This window comes from Coccinella septempunctata, chromosome 1 (genome assembly GCF_907165205.1).
Source record: "Coccinella septempunctata chromosome 1, icCocSept1.1, whole genome shotgun sequence".
NCBI lineage: Eukaryota > Metazoa > Arthropoda > Insecta > Coleoptera > Coccinellidae > Coccinella > Coccinella septempunctata.
The window spans coordinates 29,815,096-29,839,319 of NC_058189.1; the positions used below are offsets into that span (position 1 = coordinate 29,815,096).

The 24,224-nt window shown below is 36.2% G+C and overlaps 1 protein-coding gene across 3 annotated transcripts in view; it reads right to left on the minus strand.

Moving 5' to 3' along the window:
- Positions 1-24,224, minus strand: part of LOC123318393 (dynein axonemal heavy chain 8-like) — a 1,393,903-nt gene that overhangs the window by 768,716 nt on the left and 600,963 nt on the right. For all 3 annotated transcript variants that reach the window (XM_044905013.1, XM_044905020.1, XM_044905005.1), the window contains 3 exons: positions 22,382-22,628; positions 21,980-22,092; positions 21,416-21,642 (listed from right to left, as the gene is read on the minus strand). In XM_044905013.1, the coding sequence (XP_044760948.1) occupies positions 21,416-21,642; positions 21,980-22,092; positions 22,382-22,628 (587 nt within the window). The remainder of the gene's footprint in view (positions 1-21,415; positions 21,643-21,979; positions 22,093-22,381; positions 22,629-24,224) is intronic.

Below are 24,224 nucleotides of genomic sequence, written 5' to 3' on the forward strand. Positions count from 1 at the left end.
TTCGTGAATATGTTGTTTAATATTCTCGAAATTTTGTGTGCTGTTGATTCAATCGCTGATGTTATCGGTCGAATGCTCTGTTCTGGTTTGTGGAGTTTTATAAGACTGTACAGTGTAGGTATCTGTGGGTTATTTTCCTTGATATTGTGTATGGTGATGTTTTCGTTGAATTTCTGTAGAGTGGGCAAGCAATGTTTTAGCAGATTGTTCAGCTTCTTCTTATTTTTTTCGTTTTACTGTTGATGATGATTAAATTCCGACATCTATATTTTTTGAATGTACGCTTAGCGTATTTTGATTGACGACTAAGTATAGGAATTGTTTCAGACCACATGGCCAGATACTTATGAACTTTGTACTTTCAGACAGCCCGAAGATGGCTATTCAGCCGAAATCGATCGCTAATAAATTGTATAAGAAAAACTATAGTGTGTCTTTGTTCACTTAATAATTGACGAAAATTATCCGTTCTATTGAGTTTCTGTTCCGATCCCAACAGCCGGGGAGCCGACGCGACGATGCTGAATCGGGATTTACTAGAGCGTCGTGGAGACCTAGTGGATTTTGAAAATTAGATGGTAGAAAGAAATGATGATGATGATGTATGTACTTTCAGCGGTGGGGAAAGCGTCTGCAGGGTCTCAAAGATGTAAAAAAAATCGTGAGGTGTACATACTCGAGCGTGTCAGATTAAGATACTGTATATGCCCTACGTGCCTCTGATAATGAATTCATGCTTATCTGACAGTTTGCGCGGTGGGACTGGCCGAACGGAAGAGTTGAAAATGGTAAAAACAAATTTTCAGCGTGTCAGATTTTTGGAGGATATGTTAATTGGACCCAAAGGAAGCTCCATTTCATTCATTCATATGACATAAAAAAGGACAAACTTATAATTTCCTAGGGCTTATTGCGACTGTGTGCCCTCCTGTGACTGAAGAGTCCCAACCGAGTCCAACAGATCCTTCCCACACTCCGAGCACGGAAAGCTACTTTTCAAGGAACTAACAATTTGGACGTGACGCAAGGTCACAGCGGTCCTTTGAAAATATAGAAAAACTTTACTTGTACAAACTCGAGCGTGTCAGGTTTTCATATAGATGGTAAATCTCGGTGTTGTAGACGTGTTGACCTATTCATCTGACACTAATCAGGGTTTCTTAATCTGAGATTTTGAAGATGATAAAAATGCTTTATTTCGAATATTGCCCTGCCTGTAGCTACCTCTAATCGTTTTTGTATTCATTATGAAAGTTGTAGATAATGAAATTCTACACAACTTTTGTCTGAAACAATTTAAAATACTCTTAACCGTTCTCGAGTTAGAGGGTGATAAGGGCGAGGAGCCTAGCCACACATGGGCCACACATGGGAAAGGGCAAGGTGAATGTAGAATCCTAGTCTAATCTACATTCATCCAATTGTCAAAATGACAAGGTATTTCTATGATGACAACACGAAAAGTGTTGTCTCTGACTGAGTCTTAAAATGTACTATTTTCCAACGAGTGAATTTTCGCCTCAGAATGTATCGCTAAACGCCTCGCATTAATCATCCTATAATATATGGCAATATATCTGCTCACGACAAAATTAGTGAAAAATGTTATGGTCTACAACTTTCATAATGAATGCGAAAAAGATTTGAAGCCCAGGGGAGGAGATAATTCAGAAAAACTGATTTTTGTGACCTTTATGGCCAATTTTTGTTGTTTCGGCTTACTAAAACTGTCAGATTATATTTCTTCTGTTATTCTTGAATAATTAGCTTCAACATAAGAAGAAACGCCACCGCGCTCGAGAATGTACACGTGAGGTTTTTTTGCAACTTTGGCACCCTCCCACACATTTTCGACACGCTTAAATTGTCACATTAAGAGGATATATACTTTTCAACATGTACTTAACCACATACAGGGTGTCTCAAGTTCGAGTGCCTATTAGACGTTTCTGGAGAACTAGACATATTTGAAATCTGAAAATTGGGATTGTGATATTGTTCGAAGTTCTCTACAGAGCTAAAATATTTTCGTAGCCCAAAAACTTCCGGTTATACAGGGAGTGAAAATAAATTTGACGAAAAAATTTTTTTTCAAGTTTTCCATTCCTGGTATGATCGGGTATTCAATAGTGAATACATTTCTGTTAAAACCATTGTATTAAATCGAATAGTTTTCAAAATATCCTAAAAAAACTGGAAAAAAGTCAAATATGTTCAGTCAGTAATATGTTCATTATTCTTATTTTAAATATCCTGAGCGTAAACCGTTTTTACAACATCGAAGAGGAAGGATATGAAAAGGTCATGCATCTTTTGGATTTCAAAAATCACAGAGAGTTTCAAATTTTGTGTTGAAAATTGTGATCTTAAATTGGACATAACTTCTGTTTTTCAAATTAGAACCCAATTTTTTTATAATCGTGTTAGATTTTGCGGTCAAGAATAATGATAGTTTTCTCACATGATTATGCTCCTAAATTCAATAATTTCTGAGTTATTCGAGATTTTCTGGATTTATGGTGTACGTAGAGTCAAATTGATTGCATCTAAAAAAATTCAATGAATATTCTTTCGGAACCATGGGAACACTCTGTACTCATAGAAGATAAATTATCTGTTAATAATTCACAAGTGTCAGGTGTTATTGTTATTCGTTATCTTAATTTCTCGATTTAACAAAATGAACCGTTATTCTAATTACGAAATTCTGGATCTATTTTATATACATGGTGAATGTGACAGGATTATTAGTAGAACCTGCCGTGCCTTCAACGAGAAGTATCCCCATTTACCTTCCACGACGGAGAAGATCTTTAGAAAATATGTTTCAAACTTTTAAAGTTTTGGATGCCCCTAAAGAATACAAAAGAAGGGTAGTTGATGATGAGGAAAATGAAATTAGTGTTTTGACTTATTTCGAAGCGAATGAAAATGCATCTATTCGAAGTGCAGCTCATGAAATCGATTTAGACAGAAATTCAGTGCACCGAATTTTGAAAAAACACAACATGCATGACTACAAATATGAGAAAGTTCATTCATTAGAACCAGGTGACTACATAAAAAGGTTAAATTTTTGTAGAGGAATATTAGAAAAACTTGAAAATGATGAAAATTTTTTGAAAAAGTTCATTTGGACAGACGAAGCAGAATTCAATAATGAAGGACTATTTAATAGAAAGAATTGCCATATTTGGAGAAGTGAAAATCCTCATAGAAAAAGACAAAGAAACCCCCAGAACAAATTTAGTTTTAATGTGTTTGCTCTTTTGATGAACAATAAAGTGCGGTACTACATTTATAAAGAAAATTTGAATACAGAAAAATATTTTTGTTTTTGGATGAACTGCCGTTGAGTATGTCGACTACCGCATATTATCAATTGGATGAGGCTCCGACACATAGTTCGCACGAGGTGTCTGAAGAACTGAATGCAATGTTTGGTAATCGGTGGATCGGACGCCGTTTTTCACTGTTTTGGCTCCTACGATCTCCCGATCTTACTCCCTTAGATTTTTATTTATGGGGTAGAATAAAAAACATGGTCTATGAATCTCCTATTGAAAGCAAAGAAGATTTGAAACGGCGTGTGGAGGATGCTTTCCACTCGCTAAAGAGGGAGGAAATTGAGCGAGCGACTAACTGAGGTGTTTCAAGACGTATTCGAAAGTGTGTGGAACAAAATGGTTACCATATTGAAATTCTTACCTGATCATTTATTTTGTTAATTCGAGTTTTGAAACGTATTTTTATTTTTATTATCATAATTTATTCATAATCATAATCCGGTGTACTGAAGTAGCGAATATACTCAATGTGTTTCCTATTGAAGAGATGAATTCTCATTCGCTTCGAAATAAGTCGAAATACTAATTTCATCAACTGCCCTTTTTTTGTATTCTCTAGGGGCTCTTACATTCCAAAATTTGGAAAGTTTGAAACATCTTTTCAGAAATTGTAAAAAAAATGGGGATATTTCTCATTGGATACTCAACATTTTGTGTCATCCACCATGAATTGGTGCATTTGAATGTGTATTGCGTATACAATTGAAAAAATAAAATATAAGAAATAAATCCAAAATCTCATTATTAGAATAGCAACGATTCATTTTGTGAAATCAAAAAATTTCATAACGACTAACAATGAAACCTGTCTGACACTATGAATTATAAATGGGATGATTAATCTTCTATGCTCACAGAATATCCTTATGAATCAGATTCGAAGAATTTGACTCTACGTACTACATAAATACAGAAAATCTCAAATAACTCAGAAATTATTGAATTTAGGAGCATAATCATGTGAGAAAACTATCATTATTCTTGACCGCAGAATCTAACACAATTATAAAAAAATTGGGTTCTAATTTGAAAAACAGAAGTTATGTCCAATTTAAGATCACAATTTTCAACACAAAATTTGAAACACCCTGTGATGATATTTTGAAATCCAAAAGATGTATGACCTTTTCACATCCTTCCTCTTCGATGTTGTAAAAACGGTTTACGCTCAGGATATTTGAAATAAGAATAATGAACATATTACTGACTGAACATATTTGACTTTTTTTCCAGTTTTTTTTGGATATTTTGAAAACTATTCGATTTAATACAATGGTTTTAACAGAAATGTATTCACTATTGAATACTCGATCATACCAGGAATGCAAAACTTGAAAAAAAAATTTTTCGTCGAATTTATTTTCACTCCCTGTATAACCGGAAGTTTTTGGGCTTCGAAAATATTTTAGCTCTGTAGAGAACTTCGAACAATATCATAATCCCAATTTTCAGATTTCAAATATGTCTAGTTCTCCAGAAACGTCTAATAGGCACTCGAACTTGAGACACCCTGTATATCTTAATCTAACATGCTCGAGTATGTACAATGATCGTTTTTTTTACTATTCTGTCCTATACAATTCCCTCTATATACAGGTCTAATTTTTGGTAGAGATACTCTACAGGGTCCAAGGTATGTCCCCTTATATTGATCTGACACGCTCGAGTAAATCCCGAATTTCCCTCTCTGGTTCCCCAACTACTTGGCACCCAGCGAGCCGAAACCTTGATAACACCCAAATAATCCTAGAAGTAATGAACTTGCCTTGAACCTATCTCTATATATATGTTACGGCTAATGATAGGTGTGAGCATTAACTTAAGATTAGCCGGCTAAACTTAGGTTTATCTTCGAGGAGATTCTAATGTTAGTTTCTTCTATCTTTAGCCGGCTAAACTTAAGTTTAACCGTAGCCTCTCGGCTAAAAATGAGAAGGAAAAGCATTGGCAGGATTCTAGGAAAGGCAATTTTTCGGAGTTTGTATCGCAGAAGTTTGCAGGGAAAAAGGAATATTGTGAAGGAATGCAATTGTCCGATACTCGTGATAGTTTATTTCATTTATGAACTTCTTCTTTGAAGAGTGAAATCAAAAAATTAGTATGCTTTTCAATGATTCACGGTGAACTGTTATTGGCTTAGGGGAGCATATAGGTCTGATCAGGCCTTGAAAACAGTATACCTTATACTATATATTTCATAACGAAAATAAAAAAATATCACTCTCATTACAAATCTTATGTAGGTATTCAAAATAAAAAAACCTCATTAAAATGCAATAATTATGAACTATTTGTTGGAACATGACAAACTAGAATGGCATTTCGAATTACAAAGAATATTATTAATTCGGCAGCGGTATTTTCGTGTACCACATTTTGTTTTACAGTGACATCGTTGGTCTACTTGTCCACCTGATGTTGACTGCTCATTATCAAACTGACGAATAGTCGATTTCACTGAAGACTTTTTCTAATTGTACACATTTTTGTTCACAAACTGTGAATTGATTTCTCGAAAATAACTGTTTGATTGTGCCGTTTTCGTTGCCCAATTCATATAGTCCATCGTCGTTCTCTTCTAAGACTGCCAACAAAATATTCCTGAAATCACCTCGGCCACAGTCTACTTCCGGTATTTCCACTGTCAGGGTACGTACATACCGAAGATGCATGGATGAGCGCGGTGGAGGTGGCGGTCGCGATCGTTATATCGATGTCACAACAAACCTTCATATAAGGATGTTTCACCCGTTCACCCTCGCCGCTTATCATCGCGGTTTATAGCGATGTCGATCGCAGAACAAAATAGATTGATTTTATATGACGATCGAGCTGTTGCCGCGAGGTACCTTGCACGGTTATTGGCGCTCTTCAAATCACGTGACATTCACCAGGGCAACTTATTTATTTTTCAGTTCGTTTCATTGAAAGTAAAGCATCTTCGACATGTATTGCCAGACGTCGATGTACACCTCGACCGCAATCTCGACCTCCACCATCCATGCATCTTCGGTATGTTCGTACCCTTAAGGCGGAAACAGATTGCTATCACGTCACGTGAGCTCACGTTATATCATGGAAAGTCACTTTACGTAAAAAAAGTGTGGTTCAAAGTAAGTCTATGTATTTTATGGGTAAAAAACTGTCCAGAGACACACTGACGGTACCTCACGCTATCATACTCACTCACGTGAGGAGCACGCGTGATATGACGTGATAACAAAGTTGTGCACAGACTACTATCACGTCACGTGAGCTCACGTGTTACCATGGAAAGTCACGCCACGTCAAAAAAGTGTGGTTCAAAATTAGTCCATGCATTTTATGGGTAAAAAACTGTCCAGAGACACACTGACGGTACCTCACGCTATCATACTCACTCACGTGAGGAGCATGCGTGATATGACGTGATGAGAAGTCTGGATAAACACATCTTGCATGGCGGGACGAGATTTACCTCAATATTATTTGGTTGTTTCTTGAAATAACTAGAGAGACGGTAGATCTCCTATCGGTAGATGTTTTTTTGATGGTAGATACAAATTTTTCGGAAAATGCACCTCATCGAATTGAAAAACCACATAAATAACTATGTTTTCTTCAAACTTTGGTTGTATTTCTAGAGCTTTACGAAAATATCTCCAAGCCGCAGCCAAAATCCCGAATGAATTTTCAACTATGTACACGCTTGCTCGAGACAGTCCATAGTTGAATATTTTATTCAGTTCATTGCCGTGTAGTGCACTCCCAGAATATGGTCGAAGAAGATATGATTTCAAAGGAAAAGCCTCATCTCCAACGATGACGTATGGAATGTTTTCCCCGTTTTCTAGTGGTGTTAGCACTGCAACATTGAAATTGTTATTCTGGAATCGTCTACCTATTTCTGATTTGGAAAACACTCCACCATCACTATTTCTACCATAGGAACCTACGTCAACTGCTATAAATTTGTAATCATTTATCGGACACTGTATGTTAATGTGTTTGCCATCTATACTATGCAGTTCAGAAAATTCCACATTTCTCAATGCATTCCTTTTCCATGTTGTTTTTGTAGGATGTGGCATTGTAATAGGGGCCAATTTTCTCCATATAGCATTACAATCATCGTGGACGATTTCCCGAATAGAACTAAATCCCATTCAAAAACTGAATCCAATGCTTCTATGTAGAACAAATACACATAGTACACTGAATTAAGTTTGTAGTAATTTTATATAACTAATTTCGTCGTACAATACTTCATCAATAGGGCCTGCTGCTAAGGAAATTTGGGATAAGTTACGGAGGTGTTTCGTGAATGCAAGAAACAGGTCACTCGACATAAAAAGAAGTGGGGCAGGCGCCAAAAAAAAGTTGTTTGGAAAGTCGAAGAGCAGGTGGAATTTTAACTACCATTATTCCTTGACAGCTATGGAAACAATGTATGAAATTCCCCTAATTCTTCTCTATGTTCATTGATATCATATACCCAAACCCGTTTTGAACTCTCGCCAATTATGATAGAAGTAACCACTATCTCCATCTCTTCTTCCCATTACGTATCACTACTTGAGGAGGTCATCTTTCAGATATCGAAACAAAGCCCTTCTGTTTCAGACGTAACCCATTGTTGACAACCCGTCGTGATAACAGTGCGTTTCTAGGCATAATATCACCTCAAATGATGCAGTACATGATATCACATGAGCTCACGTGACGTGACAGAAGTCTGTTTCTAGGCATGATATCACGTCAAATGATGCAGTACATGATATCACATGAGTTCACGGGACGTGATAACAGTATGTTACGCCTTTACAGTATCGCCTATATGATATTCTGGAAAGTTCGCAGCAGAACCTTGTTTCATTTTAGTGGCTTGGTACTGTAAATTCAATTCTGCTTCTGAACGCTTATATTCAATATCTGTTTCTTTTGTACAGAGGGGACATGTCTTTCTCTCAATTAGAATGCCATGTTCTTCACAAAGCGTGCTGGTATTGTCTGGGATATGAAGTTCAGAGGTCTGCTCTTTATCATTCAAGTGGTTATCAACCTTCAAGTTATCTATAACTTCTTCTAGGTCTTCTTCCGTTGTTAACTGACTTATCACTTCTTCGGGCAGAGACGATGATTTCAAACCAACTTTTATTTCACTTCCAAACATTGCTTTATACGGCGTTCTCTTGATACCGTCGTGGTATGCTGAATTTTTTCGTAATTGTACAAATTTAAGAACTTTTTCTAACCATTTTGAGCATTTTTGTTCGAACATCCACGTCATCAAAATGTTTTGTATATCCTGATTGGATCGTTCAACACTGCCCTGTGATTGGCTATGTCGAGGTTTGCCGTGTACCATTTTTAAGCCTGACCACTTAGAGCATAATTCTGTAATAACTCTGTTGGCAAACTCACGACCATTATCAGATTGTAGAATTGATGGTTCACCAAATATGCAAAATATTTCAAGAAGTACGTTTGCTACTTTTAATGCTGTTTTTGTACGTAGAGGGAGGATTTTAACAAATTTGGTTAAATGATCCGGATACACTAAAATAAATTTGAAATCACTATCAGGATTGCTCTGCATGTCAATTAGATCCACTTGACACCTGCTGTTCATTTGGGATGATATTATTGGTTTGAGGACTATTTTTTTTCTATTAGTTTTTTTGCGCCGCCAATGGTGCAAATATCAAATATTTTTAACCGCCTATTCTGCAGTGTTGAACGCTTGGCTGACCTTACTTCTTAGATTACTCTATCGTTTTGTTCTTCACTCAAATAAAAAGTATTATCAGTTCGGTTTGATGTCAGTAACTCAAAAAACTCACTGTCAAACTTTGTTTTCAGCTCTGCTGGATTTTGCGACGACACTGACATGGAAACGAATACAAAGGACATTACGAGTCATTCGCTTGACAAGAGAAGACGTGCTACAGTGCTCCTAATGCTATAAAAGAGAAAGCGGACGAGAAAGTCGAAGTGTCCCAGTGCCGTAAAAGTGAAAGCGGAGATGAAAGTGTACACTGGCGAGACTGCGGAATTTATGATTCCGTCTACGAAACTTCCGAAGTTTTTTGTAAGTTCTATAAGTGTATGTGTTATAGAGCGGAAATTCGTTCAAATTCAGTGTATTCAGTCTCGAGTCCAGATCCCAGATCGCTGGTTCCACAGATATCACTGGTGAGTCGATTTATTTTTCTGATAGTATAGAAAATATTTAATTTAGCCACATAGCTTAATAGTAACATAGTTGTAAAGATTTCCAATATTCATTATTATTCCGAAATACCTCATATAGTTCAATACGGACAAAAAGCCATGTTGGAGGTCTCAGACAATGAAAGCTCCTACATGGAAGCTACGGACACCGAAGAATTCAGCGATGGAGATGCAGAGGAGCTTGTAAGGCTCAAAGAAGAGAATGGGCAGTTGAAAGCTCAAATAAATAAACTGACTGAAACCGTGTCGCAGTTGGTCGGGGAGATACGCCTCTTGAGAGAGGAAGTTAACAAGAATAAAGCGCCTCAATCCCCCAGTTTTGCTGAAATTGCAAAACAGATTACGGCACAGAAATCCCCCACATTTGCAGAAATTGCAAAGCCGGTAGCGGTCCCCAAAAATTCCTCCAAACAGGAAGTAGCTCCAGAACCGGAAAAGAAGAAAAATTTCGCAACTCAAGTTGCTAAAACCCAGAACGCGCCCCCAACTAAACGCGGGCGAAAAGAAAGCTCCTCTTCTGATGAGGAGACTGTCAAGAAGGCAACGGAAGTGCCTAAAAGAGATAAAATTCCACCCATCACGATGATGGGCACCTCAGATTGGGTAGAGATATCTAAAGCTCTCTACACAAAAAGGATAAGCTACAACCGTGCAACTACAGTTAAAGACGGTATAAAAATCATCGCGTCAACCGTAGATGATTTTAGAAAAATCACAACATTCTTCGAGCAGCATGGTAAAGAATTTTTTACCTACCAAATGGAGGAGGAGAAGAAGATATATGACGCTGAGGTGTCCAGAATGACATCGAACAAGACAAAGAAGCCAATACCTCTCTACCTGGTTAAAACCCAGAAAAAGGAAATCTTCGAAGTGAAGCGACTCTACAACCTCTGTATTGTGGTTGAATATAAAAAGAGGCCTGAAAGTCCAAGCCAGTGCTTTAGGTGCCAAAGGTACGGACATGCACAAAACAAATGCTCCTTCTCGTGGAGATGCGTGAAGTGCTCAGGAAGTCATAGCAGCAATGACTGCACACTCACCAGAAAAGGTGAAGAGAGAAATGCCACATGCGTCTTATGTGGAGAAGAGGGCCATCCAGCTAGCTACAAAGGATGTAGCGAGTTCAAGCTGGTGACCAGAAAAAAAAAATTCCCGAAAATCAGTTGAACAGAAAAAGAAGGTAACAAAAACAACAACTTCTGAACAAAAAATTCAGTAAGTAGCGAAGACCCAACCTACAGAGCAGGAAAAGAAGAAGGAGACTCCAAAACCCGTTCAGAAAAAAGAAGGACAGAAAAAGCTTACAATGAAACAGGCTGTGAACAGTCAACAGGAGAAGAAAAAGATATCTGAATCAGCCGATGATTTAGATATCTTCACGGAAAAAATTTTCATCAAGATAATGTTGTAAATTGAGAAGGAAATGGAGAAAAAACTCCAAGCATTATTTAGTAAACTGAATTAATGGACCTTACGGATATAAGGAAGAAATCCCTCAAGATAATCTCATGGAACATAAACGGGATCAACACTCGGAAAGCCGAGATAGAACAAATAATATCAGAAAGACAACCTGATATTATAGCCCTACAGGAAACAAGAATAAACCGGAACAGAAGACTGAATTTCATGAATTATGAAACATATAGATGTGACAGAATTACAAACACCGGAGGAGGAGTAGCAATATTGGTGAGAACAGATCTGAAACACTACTTTGAAAGTAGATCCGACGAAACACAAGGAAAAACAGAAAAAGTGACGATTGTTGCCGAATTAAATCGGCAAAGAATCGAAATTACCTAGGCATATAAGCGACCACAAAACAATTTATTGGAAGAGAAGATGGACAACATGTTGGAAGGATCAAACCCGAAAATCTCCATCGGAGATTTCAACTGTAAATCCCCATTATGGAATAGCATAACAGAGAATAGAAATGGCAAAAAACTCAAGGATTTCGCCGAAAAACAAAATGCCATAGTTATTGGACCAGAGCTACCGACATATCTTGCTTTTGGAAGAGGAATATCAGATGTAATAGATATCGCGATATTGAAAAATATAACTCAAGAATTCTCGATTTGGACTCGACTTTGGAAGATGGAACCTCAAACCAAAATCCCGTGGAATTGACAATTGGAGAAGAACCAAGAGAAAAACTGCTGGAAATAAGAGAATATACCAATTGGACTAAATACAGCCATTTAATACAATCGGAAATAACAGAAATTCCAACAATAAGCACTCCAGACGATCTGGAATGCGCGGTTGATAAACTGGAAGAGATTATATTAAAAGCTTACGAAAAAAGCACGAGAGGAGTGAAGAGACCAGCACCAAGTCATCCGCATGGCGAGACGCCTAAAGAAGTAAAAGATCTCCTACAAGAAAATCGAAGACTCAGAAGAATATATAGGATGAACAAAAATGGTCTAAATAGAAGGAACCTCAACCGACATAGCCAAGTTCTGAAAAATGCCCTGAAAGATCTAAGAACAAGCAGATCGAACAAAAGGGTTCAAGAACTGAATACAATCGATCATTCTGCATGGAGAATGCAAAAAAGCCTACGAGGAGAAAAGACTAAAATTCCACCCCTACACGGAGAAAGGGGAATAGCTTATACCATTACTGATAAGGCAGATGCATTGGCGGACTCGATCGAACGAGAATCGAGAATAAATTACAGGATAGACGACGATAATGAACATTTGGAAGAACTGGTTGAAGAAAATGATGAAGAAATTGATGAATTACCAGCGACTGCTGAAATAGACAAGCCAACATCGCCAAATGAAATCAAGAAAATAATTAGAAGTTTGAAGAAGAGAAAAGCTCCCGGAAGCGATAAAATAACGAATGTTATGTCAAAGAAATTACCTAGAAAAGGTATAGCCGCTCTAACAAATATCGCAAATGGAATTATGAGGACAGAACAGTACCCAGAAAAATGGAAAACAGCAGAAGTTATAGTATTCAATAAACCATTCAAAGAGAAGAAGTTTCCACAAAACTACAGACCGATAAGTCTACTGTCGGCGTTAGGAAAAGTAGTAGAAAAAATTATCGCCACGAGGCTAAATGAGGAAACCGAAAATCTGGAACTAATACCACCAGAACAGTTCGGATTCAGAAGAGAGCATTCAACAGAACAACAATTATTAAGGCTCACAGAGTACTTAACAGAGGGATTCCAAAATAAACAGGCTACAGGTCTTATTTTACTAGACGTCGCCAGAGCATTCGACTGAGTATGGCATGAAGGATTAATATATACGATGAGATGTGCTGGATATTCGATCAAAATATGCAAGTTGATCAGGAATTATCTCAAAAATAGAAGATTTTACGTAAAAGTGGGAGGAGAATGCTCCTCAACAAGAGATATAGAGGCTGGAGTACCCTAAGGATCAGTACTTGGGCCACTTCTGTACAACATATACATCCACGATATTCCGAAAAATCCAAGAACCATGCTAACCTTATATGCTGACGACACAGGCATAGCAACTCGACACCGAAACCCTGAAATAATAGAACGAGTTCTACAAGAGTCGATTGACGAAACAAATGACTGGTGCATAAAGTGGAAAATCAAGCTCAATGGACAAAAGAGCCAAGCAATATTACTACAGAAGAGAAGACTGCGACCCACAACAAAACTGGATGTTGACGGCGAAGAAATCGACTGAAAAAATGAAGCCAAATATTTAGGAATAACGCTTGACAAAGGACTTACCTGGAAAAGTCATATCAAACAAGCAATCGACAAAACGAAAGCAGCGATGAATAGACTCTATCCTCTGATAGGAAGAAGAAGCCACATGTCGAAAGAGACAAAATTGAAGATAATCAAAGCCGTTGCTAGGCCTCAACTGACTTATGGATCAGTTGCCTGGGGTTTCGCGGCAAAGAGCCATATCAGAAGAATTCAGGCCACTGAAAACAAGCTGCTACGATGTGCAATAGATGCACCTTGGTTGGTCAGGAATAGACAGATTTATAAGGACCTGAAATGGGAAACCATAACGGAATTCATGAACAGAAAAGCAGAGAAATTATTCGAAAAGCGAAAAACCATCCGAATCAAGAACTCAGGAGACTAGTGGACTACGACCCAGAGGAAGACAAAAGGAGAATGCGAATTTACCGAAGGAGACCAAGAGATCAATTGAAAAGAAATTAAAATAACAACAGAAACTTATTGAAAAATTCAATAAAGTCATAATCCAATAGAGGATAAAAACACAAATCCCAGCACGATAGTGTGCGAGAAGAAAACCGACCAAGAGATGAACGGTTTATAGGCAAATGCCCGGAACCAAAATTCAAGAAGCAGTAGGGTTTTTAGTGGGTCTCGAGCTCAGGAGAGTGAGAAACCCCACACTGTTCCCCCTCAGGAGATGAGGGTGGTTCCCCCTGCTACACCAAAAAAAAAAAGAATACAAAGGACCGGCGCTCAAGCAATTACTATGCAAGATGACGCGGTACTGGAGAATAGCATTGCAACACGTGCGCGTAGCCTTCCATCCGACTATTCACGAGACTTCGCAGCCCCGCACGTCCATCGAATACTTTTTTAGCCGTTTCGTATCGGTTCATGGAGATATAGGAACATTGAACTCTATGGGAACTGGAATGGCTTCGTAGGTAGCAAAATTCGAGGAAAAGTGTGACCGAGAGAGAGGGAAGATGTAGAGCAACCTTTCTCTCTCTAGCGTGTTTTTGTTTACACTATTATAACCTAAATTTAAATGTCATTTTCGTAGATCGATTTTAAATTACATTGTTTAATGTCTTTTTGTCAGTATTTTAGTAAAAATCGTGGTGAAAAATTGTTTAGAAGCCATATACTTCCGATTTACATTCCTAAGAAACTCGAAAAATGTCTATATATCAAGCCAAGTTAGCTGTTGAACAAAATTTCTTGTGCTTTTTCAAAGCTTGAATATAGTTTTTTGGTGAGTGTTTTTCAAGTCTATGTGTTTCCCAGAGTGACAAAATTGGTTTTTGCAGTAACAAAAAACATTTTGAATAAGAAGAATTTGATAACAACAATGGTCCAGTATTGTGTTGGAAACGGATGCCATAATGCAGGGGACATAAATATAATATAATATAATATTTTTTCTGAGAAGTGTTGGTATCACGTAAACCAATCCATCCTGATCAGTTTTACAGGAACTGAGAATCCACAAAAGGAGAGAAGCAGTAAATAATTAGGAATTATACCTCATGTTTTTCATTGTTTTAGGTTCCCTCTCCGAAAACCTTTTACTTTGCAACTTTGGACCAAAGCTACAGAAAGGAAAAATTGGTATCCGTAGAAATACGTTTGCAGAAAAAAATGCAGTCCCCCACAGAATACATTTCTTGGCAGTTTGTCAAGGAATTAGAAAAAGTTCAAAGAGAGGAAGGTCTAAGGTTGGCTAATTCCCTCTCATCTCAGCATATCAATTATAATATAAAAATAGAATTATGAATGTCAGATTAGCTACTCAAACAATGAGTAATGGGGTAGCGGATGCTATTGAATTTCTTGATAAAAAATGTAAGAACTTACAATTCAAAGATAATGCCGCTACCGTTGAATTCATTAGAGAAATTGATAGAGTGTTTGACATTCTTAATTCTAGAAATCCGTTCCAGAGAGGGTTTAAAGCTCCAATTAGATCTTCTTCCCTGAGGTATGTTGAGGAAATTTTCAGTGAAACTATAGAATATTTAGAATCATTGGAAATTGATGATACCAATATTCTTCTTCACTGTCGAAAGGCATTCGCTTTAGGATTCATTTTGACCATGAAGAGTGCACTAGGGCTAGCCAGGGAATAATTGTTAAGCAAATGTAACATTTTTGTCCCAATTATGTTAGATAAAAATATTTCAGCAATTTTGTTCTTTGCTTTTAGATATGGTTCCTTTTATATATTGAACTATTTGGATTATTTAAAATCTGTCGCACTGACACCAGAGAAGACTCTGTCTCTGCTCCAGAGACAGACAGACACTGTTTTTCATATGATTCCAAAGCTTTATCCGAGGCTTTTCAGATCATTTCCTATATTCTTGCCTCACGATTATAATTAATATTTATATTCAAATTACTCTGAAGCTTCAATTTTATGAATTCATCAAGGCTGCAAGGGTGATTATTAAAAATTTGGTTCTCGAAATTCAGGAAATTATGATTAACATCATAAATCACTAAAAAAAGTGCATATTCGTGAAAATTTTTAGAAATTTCGATTAGAATGACAAACCAATGATTAATTATTTTTAGAACGAACCGACTCGTTGAAAGATTTGAACAATTTCGGAAATAGAGAAAAAAGTGAATTTTTCCAATCAGTATTGTACAGAGACATCCTGTATAATATGTGTATGATGGGTTGTCTGAAAGTCAGGCGCTCCATTTCATCAAAATCTTAATGTTGTGGAAATCTTGTCACTTGTCCATGTGTGGCGGTTCTTTCTTTTGTTCGCTGAATTAGTTTAATCATTTTCACAAGTCGACATCTTCTTGAAGAGCGAATCTTAATTGTTGAATTTTTATTACATTGAGCCTTCTATTGAGTTCATTTGATTGTAAACTTGCTGTCATAACGGTGAGATACCACTCTTGAGCTTGGTCAACGTTTTTTAGGTAAGATAGATAATTTCGTAGATTGTCAAATTTGTGAATAATGTGATCAACGTTTTTTAGATTCAATAAATTGAGGATTTCTGTCAGTCAATATTTTCTCTGAATCCTACATCAATTATTCGTAAACCCTCGTCCCAGCACATCTTGGCGCCCAACTTAAGGCGAATAAATGGATAGTAGGAGAGAAAATTACCACCTACGAAGTGTCAGAAAAAATATGGAGAAAGACCAGCTACAGGACGACATCACTGAAAATGCTCGAGCCCTGTCTCCGGTACGTACTGAAAATGCACGAACCCTGTCTCCGGCGGTACGTACTGAAAGGAAAGAAAACGGGAAACAGGAAAATCAGGAACATGGAGCTGTCCCAAAGGTGAAGGAAAGTGATTCAAGAACACCCAAACAAGTTAAGTATTCACACCACTCAAGGAGACGAATGTTCAACCTTGAAAATCAACATGAAAAGGATAAGTCTAGAATGTTTGATATGTTTATTTCAAAAATTGTTAATGATACAGTGAGAATGACCCTCAATAATGTACAAGTTGATCAAGCTAGAAGTGGAGATCAAGAAAATGATTATTTTATGCAGGATGTTCCTGGGGTTGATTTGATTAATACTGATAATCTTGATACTGAAAATCTAGCGAATAACATACGTGGACATGCACGCGTTCAATCTGGTTCACGTATACAGGGTGTCTCTGAAAGAAATATAAACGTCAAATCAAATTTAAGTTCCAATTTTAACTTACCTCAGTGTGTCTTCCTGGGTTGAATGTACAGACTGCTCATCATTCAGGACAACAACAAATTTCAAATTTAACTATGAACGATAATTTATTTGGTTTGGGAGATCTAAGTAAATTTGTACCTGATTTTGATGGGGAGAGTCATGTGCAGGCTCCAGAATTTCTTCAGTTTCTGGAAAACGGGATAAATGTTAATGCTATCTCTTTTAATAATATCAGAATTTTACTATGCAAATCATTCAAAATAAAAAAGAAAATTCATGATCATACTTATGTTTTGGTATCTCCGAAAACTGGTGAAGAACGCGGAATTTTTCACTCGTCCCACTTAAAAACGTATGCTGTTCCGACCTATGCTGCTGAAAATTAGTTTTTCCTAATTTATCCTTGCACAGGATGGAAGGGGGGAAAGTTGTACAGAGACATCCTGTATAATATGTGTATGATGGGTTGTCTGAAAGTCAGGCGCTCCATTTCATCAAAATCTTAATGTTGTGGAAATCTTGTCACTTGTCCATGTGTGGCGGTTCTTTCTTTTGTTCGCTGAATTAGTTTAATCATTTCCACAAGTCGACATCTTCTTGAAGAGCGAATCTTAATTGTTGAATTTTTATTACATTGAGCCTTCTATTGAGTTCATTTGATTGTAAACTTGCTGTCATAACGGTGAGATACCACTCTTGAGCTTGGTCAACGTTTTTTAGGTAGGATAATTTCGTAGATTGTCAAATTTGTGAATAATGTGATCAACGTTTTTTAGATTCAATAAATTGAGGATTTCTGTCAGTCAATATTTTCTCTGAATCCTACATCAATTATTCGTAAACCCTCGTCCCAGCACAGTATCAAACCTTCAAATATTTTCAGTTCATTCTTTCATTCCCGCACATTGAAATGTTTACGTTGCTAATAGCAACGGCGTGCGAGAGAGAAAGGTTGCTCTACATCTTCCCTTTCACTCTTCCTCACTTTGCCTGTATCGCGATGCCATTCCAGTTCCCATAGAGTTCAATGTATAGGAAAGGAGGCGCAAGTGGAGATCGGAAATACTCGACTGCGTCCAATGACGTCACACTAGCGCTCATTGGCGTAGATAGTATAGAAATTTCACAATGTAAATCGACGAAATGGGAGGTTAGAGGTTAGATGTACATTCTCAAACAGAATGATGTGATCCGTAGAGAAAACGTTGGTTTTTACAATATTGCATCAGAAACTTCTACATCCGGAGCTATCAAACCTAATTTATCACTATAATATCTGATACAGTTTACGAGAACAGTTAGTGCAGACATTTAAAATTTGAAGTACATCAACAGTAATATAACTTTCTGAAGTTCAGTACTGAAGGCATATGAGCTAAATGAAAAGAAGAAAAAATGTTGCTATATAATTATCTGACCTATAGATACCTGTGGAAAAAATGCAGTAGGACAACGAAAACTGCTTGATAATATAAGAGTTTACTTGAGTAAATATCATGATATAGGAAAGACAGATGAGTAAAGATGAACTTCCAGGAAATATGTGAGAAAACCATATAAGTATAAACTATTTCTAATTGATGAACAAGTACGATAGTGGAAAGCAATTCAGTTTTTCGTGATACATTTAGTAAGTATGATATTTCAAAAAGTACCTTGTCAGAAATGTGCTGAAAACCAATGTATTATTTCAATTCTCAACTCAGAAAGGCGGGGTATATAAAATAATTTTTCATTATTACATGTGCTCCTTTATAACTTTTCTCGTAACATAATCAGTTTCCATCGAAATGTTCAACACATATAGGTACCCTAGAAGATTCAGCAAAAAAAATATGTAGTTGGTGTATATGTCAACAATTAACTTGAGGCACATCAAATACCTGCATGTACTTTGTAAAATAAGGAGACTATAGAGAAGGAAACAATCCTATTATGCAATGGTTCATCAACATAAGCCTGTTCTCTTGTTAAAGTTTTTCAAGGATGTTTTCTCATTGTTAAAATAACGTAGTCATATTGGTCCTTGTTCTTCTTCAACAGATTAGTAGAAAATTTCTTCCAATTAATTTTTGTTTTTAGGTATATTGTTTCCGGATAAGAGGTTTAATTCCAGCTACTGCAGGAAAACACTATCCTATATAATAGTTAACTGTTATTGGAACTTCTAAGAGAAGCGTCTCGACTAGAAGTTCAGTAGGAAAGTACCATTAATGAGCTTTATGAAAGAAATAAAACGGTGCAGTCAATATTTAAATCAATATGGATATGTTGAGTAGAAAAAATTTATCATATGGCTCAGTTCTAGCTCAGTTCTATAAGTTGGTTTGATAGAGTGAAACCAATGTCGTAATAAACACCTAAAGAAAAAAACTGTAGTAACTTAATGATTCCTGACAACACAGAAGCTTATCATTAAAAGGGTTAGTTAAAAGAGATAATTGAAATGAATGTGAACCAATGTAACCATACCATCCCAATTGTAGCTTCTCATTAATGTTCTATAACTGTATCTTTTCATACATATTCTATAAGTAATTAGCAGTCCCGTGTTTCAATATTGCCCTAAAATATGCTGTCATAATATAGGTCAAAATATTTAAAATGTAGTATTATTTTTTGGTATATACCTCAAACTAACATATAAAATTTTCTCTCTATACTGATATATCTTGAACCGAGATGGATGAGAAATACTCAACAATCATCCTATATCATTCAAATAGGAATTATTAGCTCACTAATCAAAAATGTATTGATATAATGACAATAATGAAATTGAATATGGAATGTATAGCCTAAGCGTCCAAAGCAGATAAGACAAATTTCAATATGAGAACTTTTCTCAGATTCAGAAAACAACTCAGCAAATCTTCTGACAATCAATTTTATTGTTAATTTTTGTCAATAGTACTTTTTTAATATATTCATCTTGTCGATATCTCTATCAATAGGGATTTTTCGTTCAAAATATCTAAATCAACCTTTGAATCCTGGCATCTTCTTGTATTGTAGGCCCGAAAAATATTGAACGTAATTTTGAATTCTATCGAGCGAATTTCGAATAAGAATCTGCAAAATGAATTGAATAATTATTAATTATAGACTGAACATTCAATTTTCAGCATTTTCTACATTGACAAACTTATTTATAAAGTACCAATAACTTTTAAAAGTCTTCTCAGCACTCACTAATGACGAAGTTAATCTTTCCTAACCTGAATAATTTACGTCGTTAAGCTACGTCACTGCTAAAGACACCAGTTCCAGTTCTGTCAATTTAGGTTGACATAAGCGTCTAATGACGTCATAATTTTCCCGACGAACTGGTGACCTGCGCCTCCCTTCCTATATCTCCTTGGTTTTGGTTAATGTGCACATTAACCGGCTAAGATGAAATTCCGCGACGCCAATAAACTCTTTATCGAACTTTAGCCGATCGTCTGATATAAACCTAAGTTTAGCCGGCTAAACTTAAGTTTGCTCACACCTATCTTTAGCCGTAACATATATATTAGAATTTGATGCACACTAATTTGCCTAATAGTAATTCGCCTGTCCTCTTTCAGTAGGTCTTCGACGGCAGTAATGTTCTTTCATTTACCGACGTGTTTTACCGGTTTGAAAACGATCGATTTCCCAAATAATCAATGCAAATGCTGCATAATTGCAGATGTTTTGTCCCTTCTTTCCACAGAACGAAAATTATTGCTCTTCGATATTTTCCTGCGTCTTCCAAGATTACTAAGAAGTGCAATGAAAATGCGTCTATAGATATCAGTCGAACAAATGATGATTCATTCAGTCTGATGACTGATTGAAATTGTACTGGATAGTTGCATAAGCATGTCAAGACTTGTCATGCAATAACATTGCATATAAGTTCCTAGGACTTTGGAAACATCCCTCGTACGTTAGTAGAATTCAAAAGTTACTTACGGCAATATTTGAGCTAACAATGAACGACAAACATTTCACACGACAGAAAATCCTCAAAATGTTTTCGAACTGACTAGCACATACCCAAAAAAAACGACGAAATCATTATAAACGATAGTTTCTTCTTTGCAATATTTCTGGTAGGAATAACATTTGTCCAAAGTGACAACGTGAATATCTCATCACATGAGAGCGCGTTTCCGATCCTAAATTGCATGTGAACCTAGAAAAGCAATCTTATGATTATATTTATCGCATACGATTTCTCGAACATGAACAGGCGAGAAAATATCCCTATTGAAATTTGCCTTCATGATAGTTTTGCTTAAATTTTTTAAGGTTTTTTTTCGTATTTGCAGAGATTTTCCAAAAAATTGTGTTTACTGCTTGTGAATGTCATTTCATGCTCCGGGTCATTTTGCTCCCGTATTTTTATTTGTTGTGGTGATGGAATTAATAACATGCAATAAAGAGTAACTTTTTCTGGATCATGACATTTCCAAATGATAAATATATGAAGAATCTTACCCATAACCATCAATCCATGCCTAACAAGCGATGTTTCGTATAGCTGTACAATCTTTAGGTTCCAAGAAGAGTAATTGACCAATCCCATTAGTTGGCTCTGATTACCAACAGCTTTTTGCAAATCTTTCCAAGAATGAGAAGTCAGCTTAATTCCAGGAAACATGTCCTCAATCAAGGATAAGAAGAGAGGCTCATCTTCATCGATCAGCTTGCTCAAATTCATATCCCTAAAATATGCATAAAAATTATAACCACTATCAAAAGAAAGAAACTTTGATTTTTGAAACAAGCGTAAAGCATCTTCTGAAACTTTTTAGGGTTTTCACTTCCAATCTCTGGAACACAATCAATAAAAAAATTGAAATAGCCGATTTGCTCCTGCGTAAATTCTTGCACTTAGTTGTCAGGAGCAAAACAACTAGAAAACATTGTTGCCTGACGATGAACTGAAAAAAGGAACTTCGAAATTATAATTATGTATAGTAACGTTTCGGAGTGAGTATATATCAGACTACTTCATCAGACAAAGGTCAATTTCTGAAAATCTTTTTAATTGTAGCATACCTCAATACTCTCATAACCGTAGTTTCCTCGCTATCATTAGGATTAGCCCTCTTCTGAGCTCCTAGCGTTCTCAGCACAGATAAAATATTACGTAATCCAAAATCGTAGTGGACCTTCAAATGAATTTATTATAGATTATTTATACAGGGTGTTTTATTGGAAAACAAGAAACTCAAAAGGCAATTAGGAGATACTGAGGTCGTTCCAGATAATATGTACCACATTCATTGGCCCAGACTGCCTCTGTTACCGAGAGAAGAGATGTTTTATGAATTTTTTTAATTTCTTTCTCTGCTAAACAGAATAAAACGTCCCATTACAAGAAGAAGGTGCTGTTTGGTATCGTTAGATCTTTATTTTAACTTGTAATCCTCAATAGATCTGAATTAAGTGAGAAATTACCTGTTTTGAAAGTTGTCCTTCGCAGAGGGCGTATAAAGTGAAAAACTTCCTTGCGAGGTAAACATTGTCCTTGAAACCGCAGGAGGCTAGTTTGACTCTTATTATGATCTGTCTGTCTGGAACCATCATTGCTACATTACGGAACATTATTTTCAGATTTTCGGGTAGTTCTTGACGTCCAGCATATCCTGGATTCATGGTTAAGAATATACCAAATTCGATGTTCATTGAAACATTATCACCATCCCTGTATAAAAATTTTCAACTTGACCATTTCACATTTAATCTTCACAATTCATTATTAATACATGAAAAACATATATTTCGAAATTTCGGGGGATAATCAGTTGTGTCAAGGATTCCGATAAAGATAAACAGTCAGCTAGAGTAATTAAGAAAGAATTTCACAAGTTTTCAACTCTGAAGGCTCTCGAAGATCCTGAACCCGTATATAACCTTATGAAACCAATCAGGACTATTGTTCTACGTGATATGTTACCACATGATATGTTTTCAATCTTCGAATTGCAAACAGATACTCCAAAATCTTTGTTCATAATAACCTCATAGAGCTTCCATACAACATGATTTCAATGGTTAGTGATTAGTTATGTCTGAGTTGAGTGAATCGAGTAGTAACGTGCGTTCAAAAAATTCGTCGTCAAGTAGGCTATGGAATTTTAAACGTTGATATTCGGTGTCTGAAGGTAGGTCTTTTCTTGAATTACTTCATCTACCCCAAATGTAAACAATGATGACATTAACCTATATATCGTAATTTTGTATGCACAGTAAGATTCGCAATATGTTTACTAATTCTCTATAAGTATTGAATTGATTTGGTCGTTACTGAAAACCTATCACTAACCTAAAGAACTGAATTTACATGAAAATAAATATTGGACAATTTATCAAAATTCAATTTAGCTATGAAAAGGCATGATGCTTTCTCCTTATTCATAACGTTCTACTGTTAAAGTTCCATAAAAGAAAATAGGTGCCACATTTTGCCTGTGACTGATGCATACCGAATAGGTAATCAATCTTTTCAATTTTCTGATAACATGTCAATCTTCATGAAAACAAACTGATGTCTTTCATTCAAAATCGTGTGGAATAAAATATGCGAACAGATACTCCAGTCACATGAGTTAAAAGCCGAACAGAGGTTCGTGGAGCTTCTGTCTTCTGTGTTATCATATTTTCATTATTGCTGAATAACTCTGAGATTTCTTCTTTGGTCGACCACTACTTTTTTTGTTTGAACATACCTGTTCCGTCAACGCAGCGCAAAACAGTACTTTCGAAAGATTGATTCTTTCAGCAACATTTGGAATTTCGCTGGAAGTGCGGGATCATTAAAGAAAATTTCCACTCTCCTTCTATTATTATTATTATTATTAACAGTTCTTTATTGGAACAATTCTGAAGTAAGATTCAATAATAAATGCTTTTTACACGTCCGTAAAAAACATCTTTATTATTTGGTGGGTTAACGTCCATTCCTTTAGATTTGGAAATAAAAAATCGGGAAATTGGACTATTTTGTAACTTTTATTTCTTAACTATGCCGACGTTTCGAGGAAGATTACCTCTTTCTCAAGGCTAAAAATTTTTTATATATTAATTCATGGGAGAGTATACATAATATTATCAGCACCTACCTAGTCAATTCGTTAAAAGTTGAAGTCATATATACAGGGTGTTTCATCATAAACTGGACAAACTCATATGACGTGTAGAGAACATCGGGAGAATCATTTTTTTCTTATGAAATATTTTCCGTTTTCGAAGCATAAGGGAGATACACGGTGTTTAATGTCATTTTCGAGCGTTATTATAT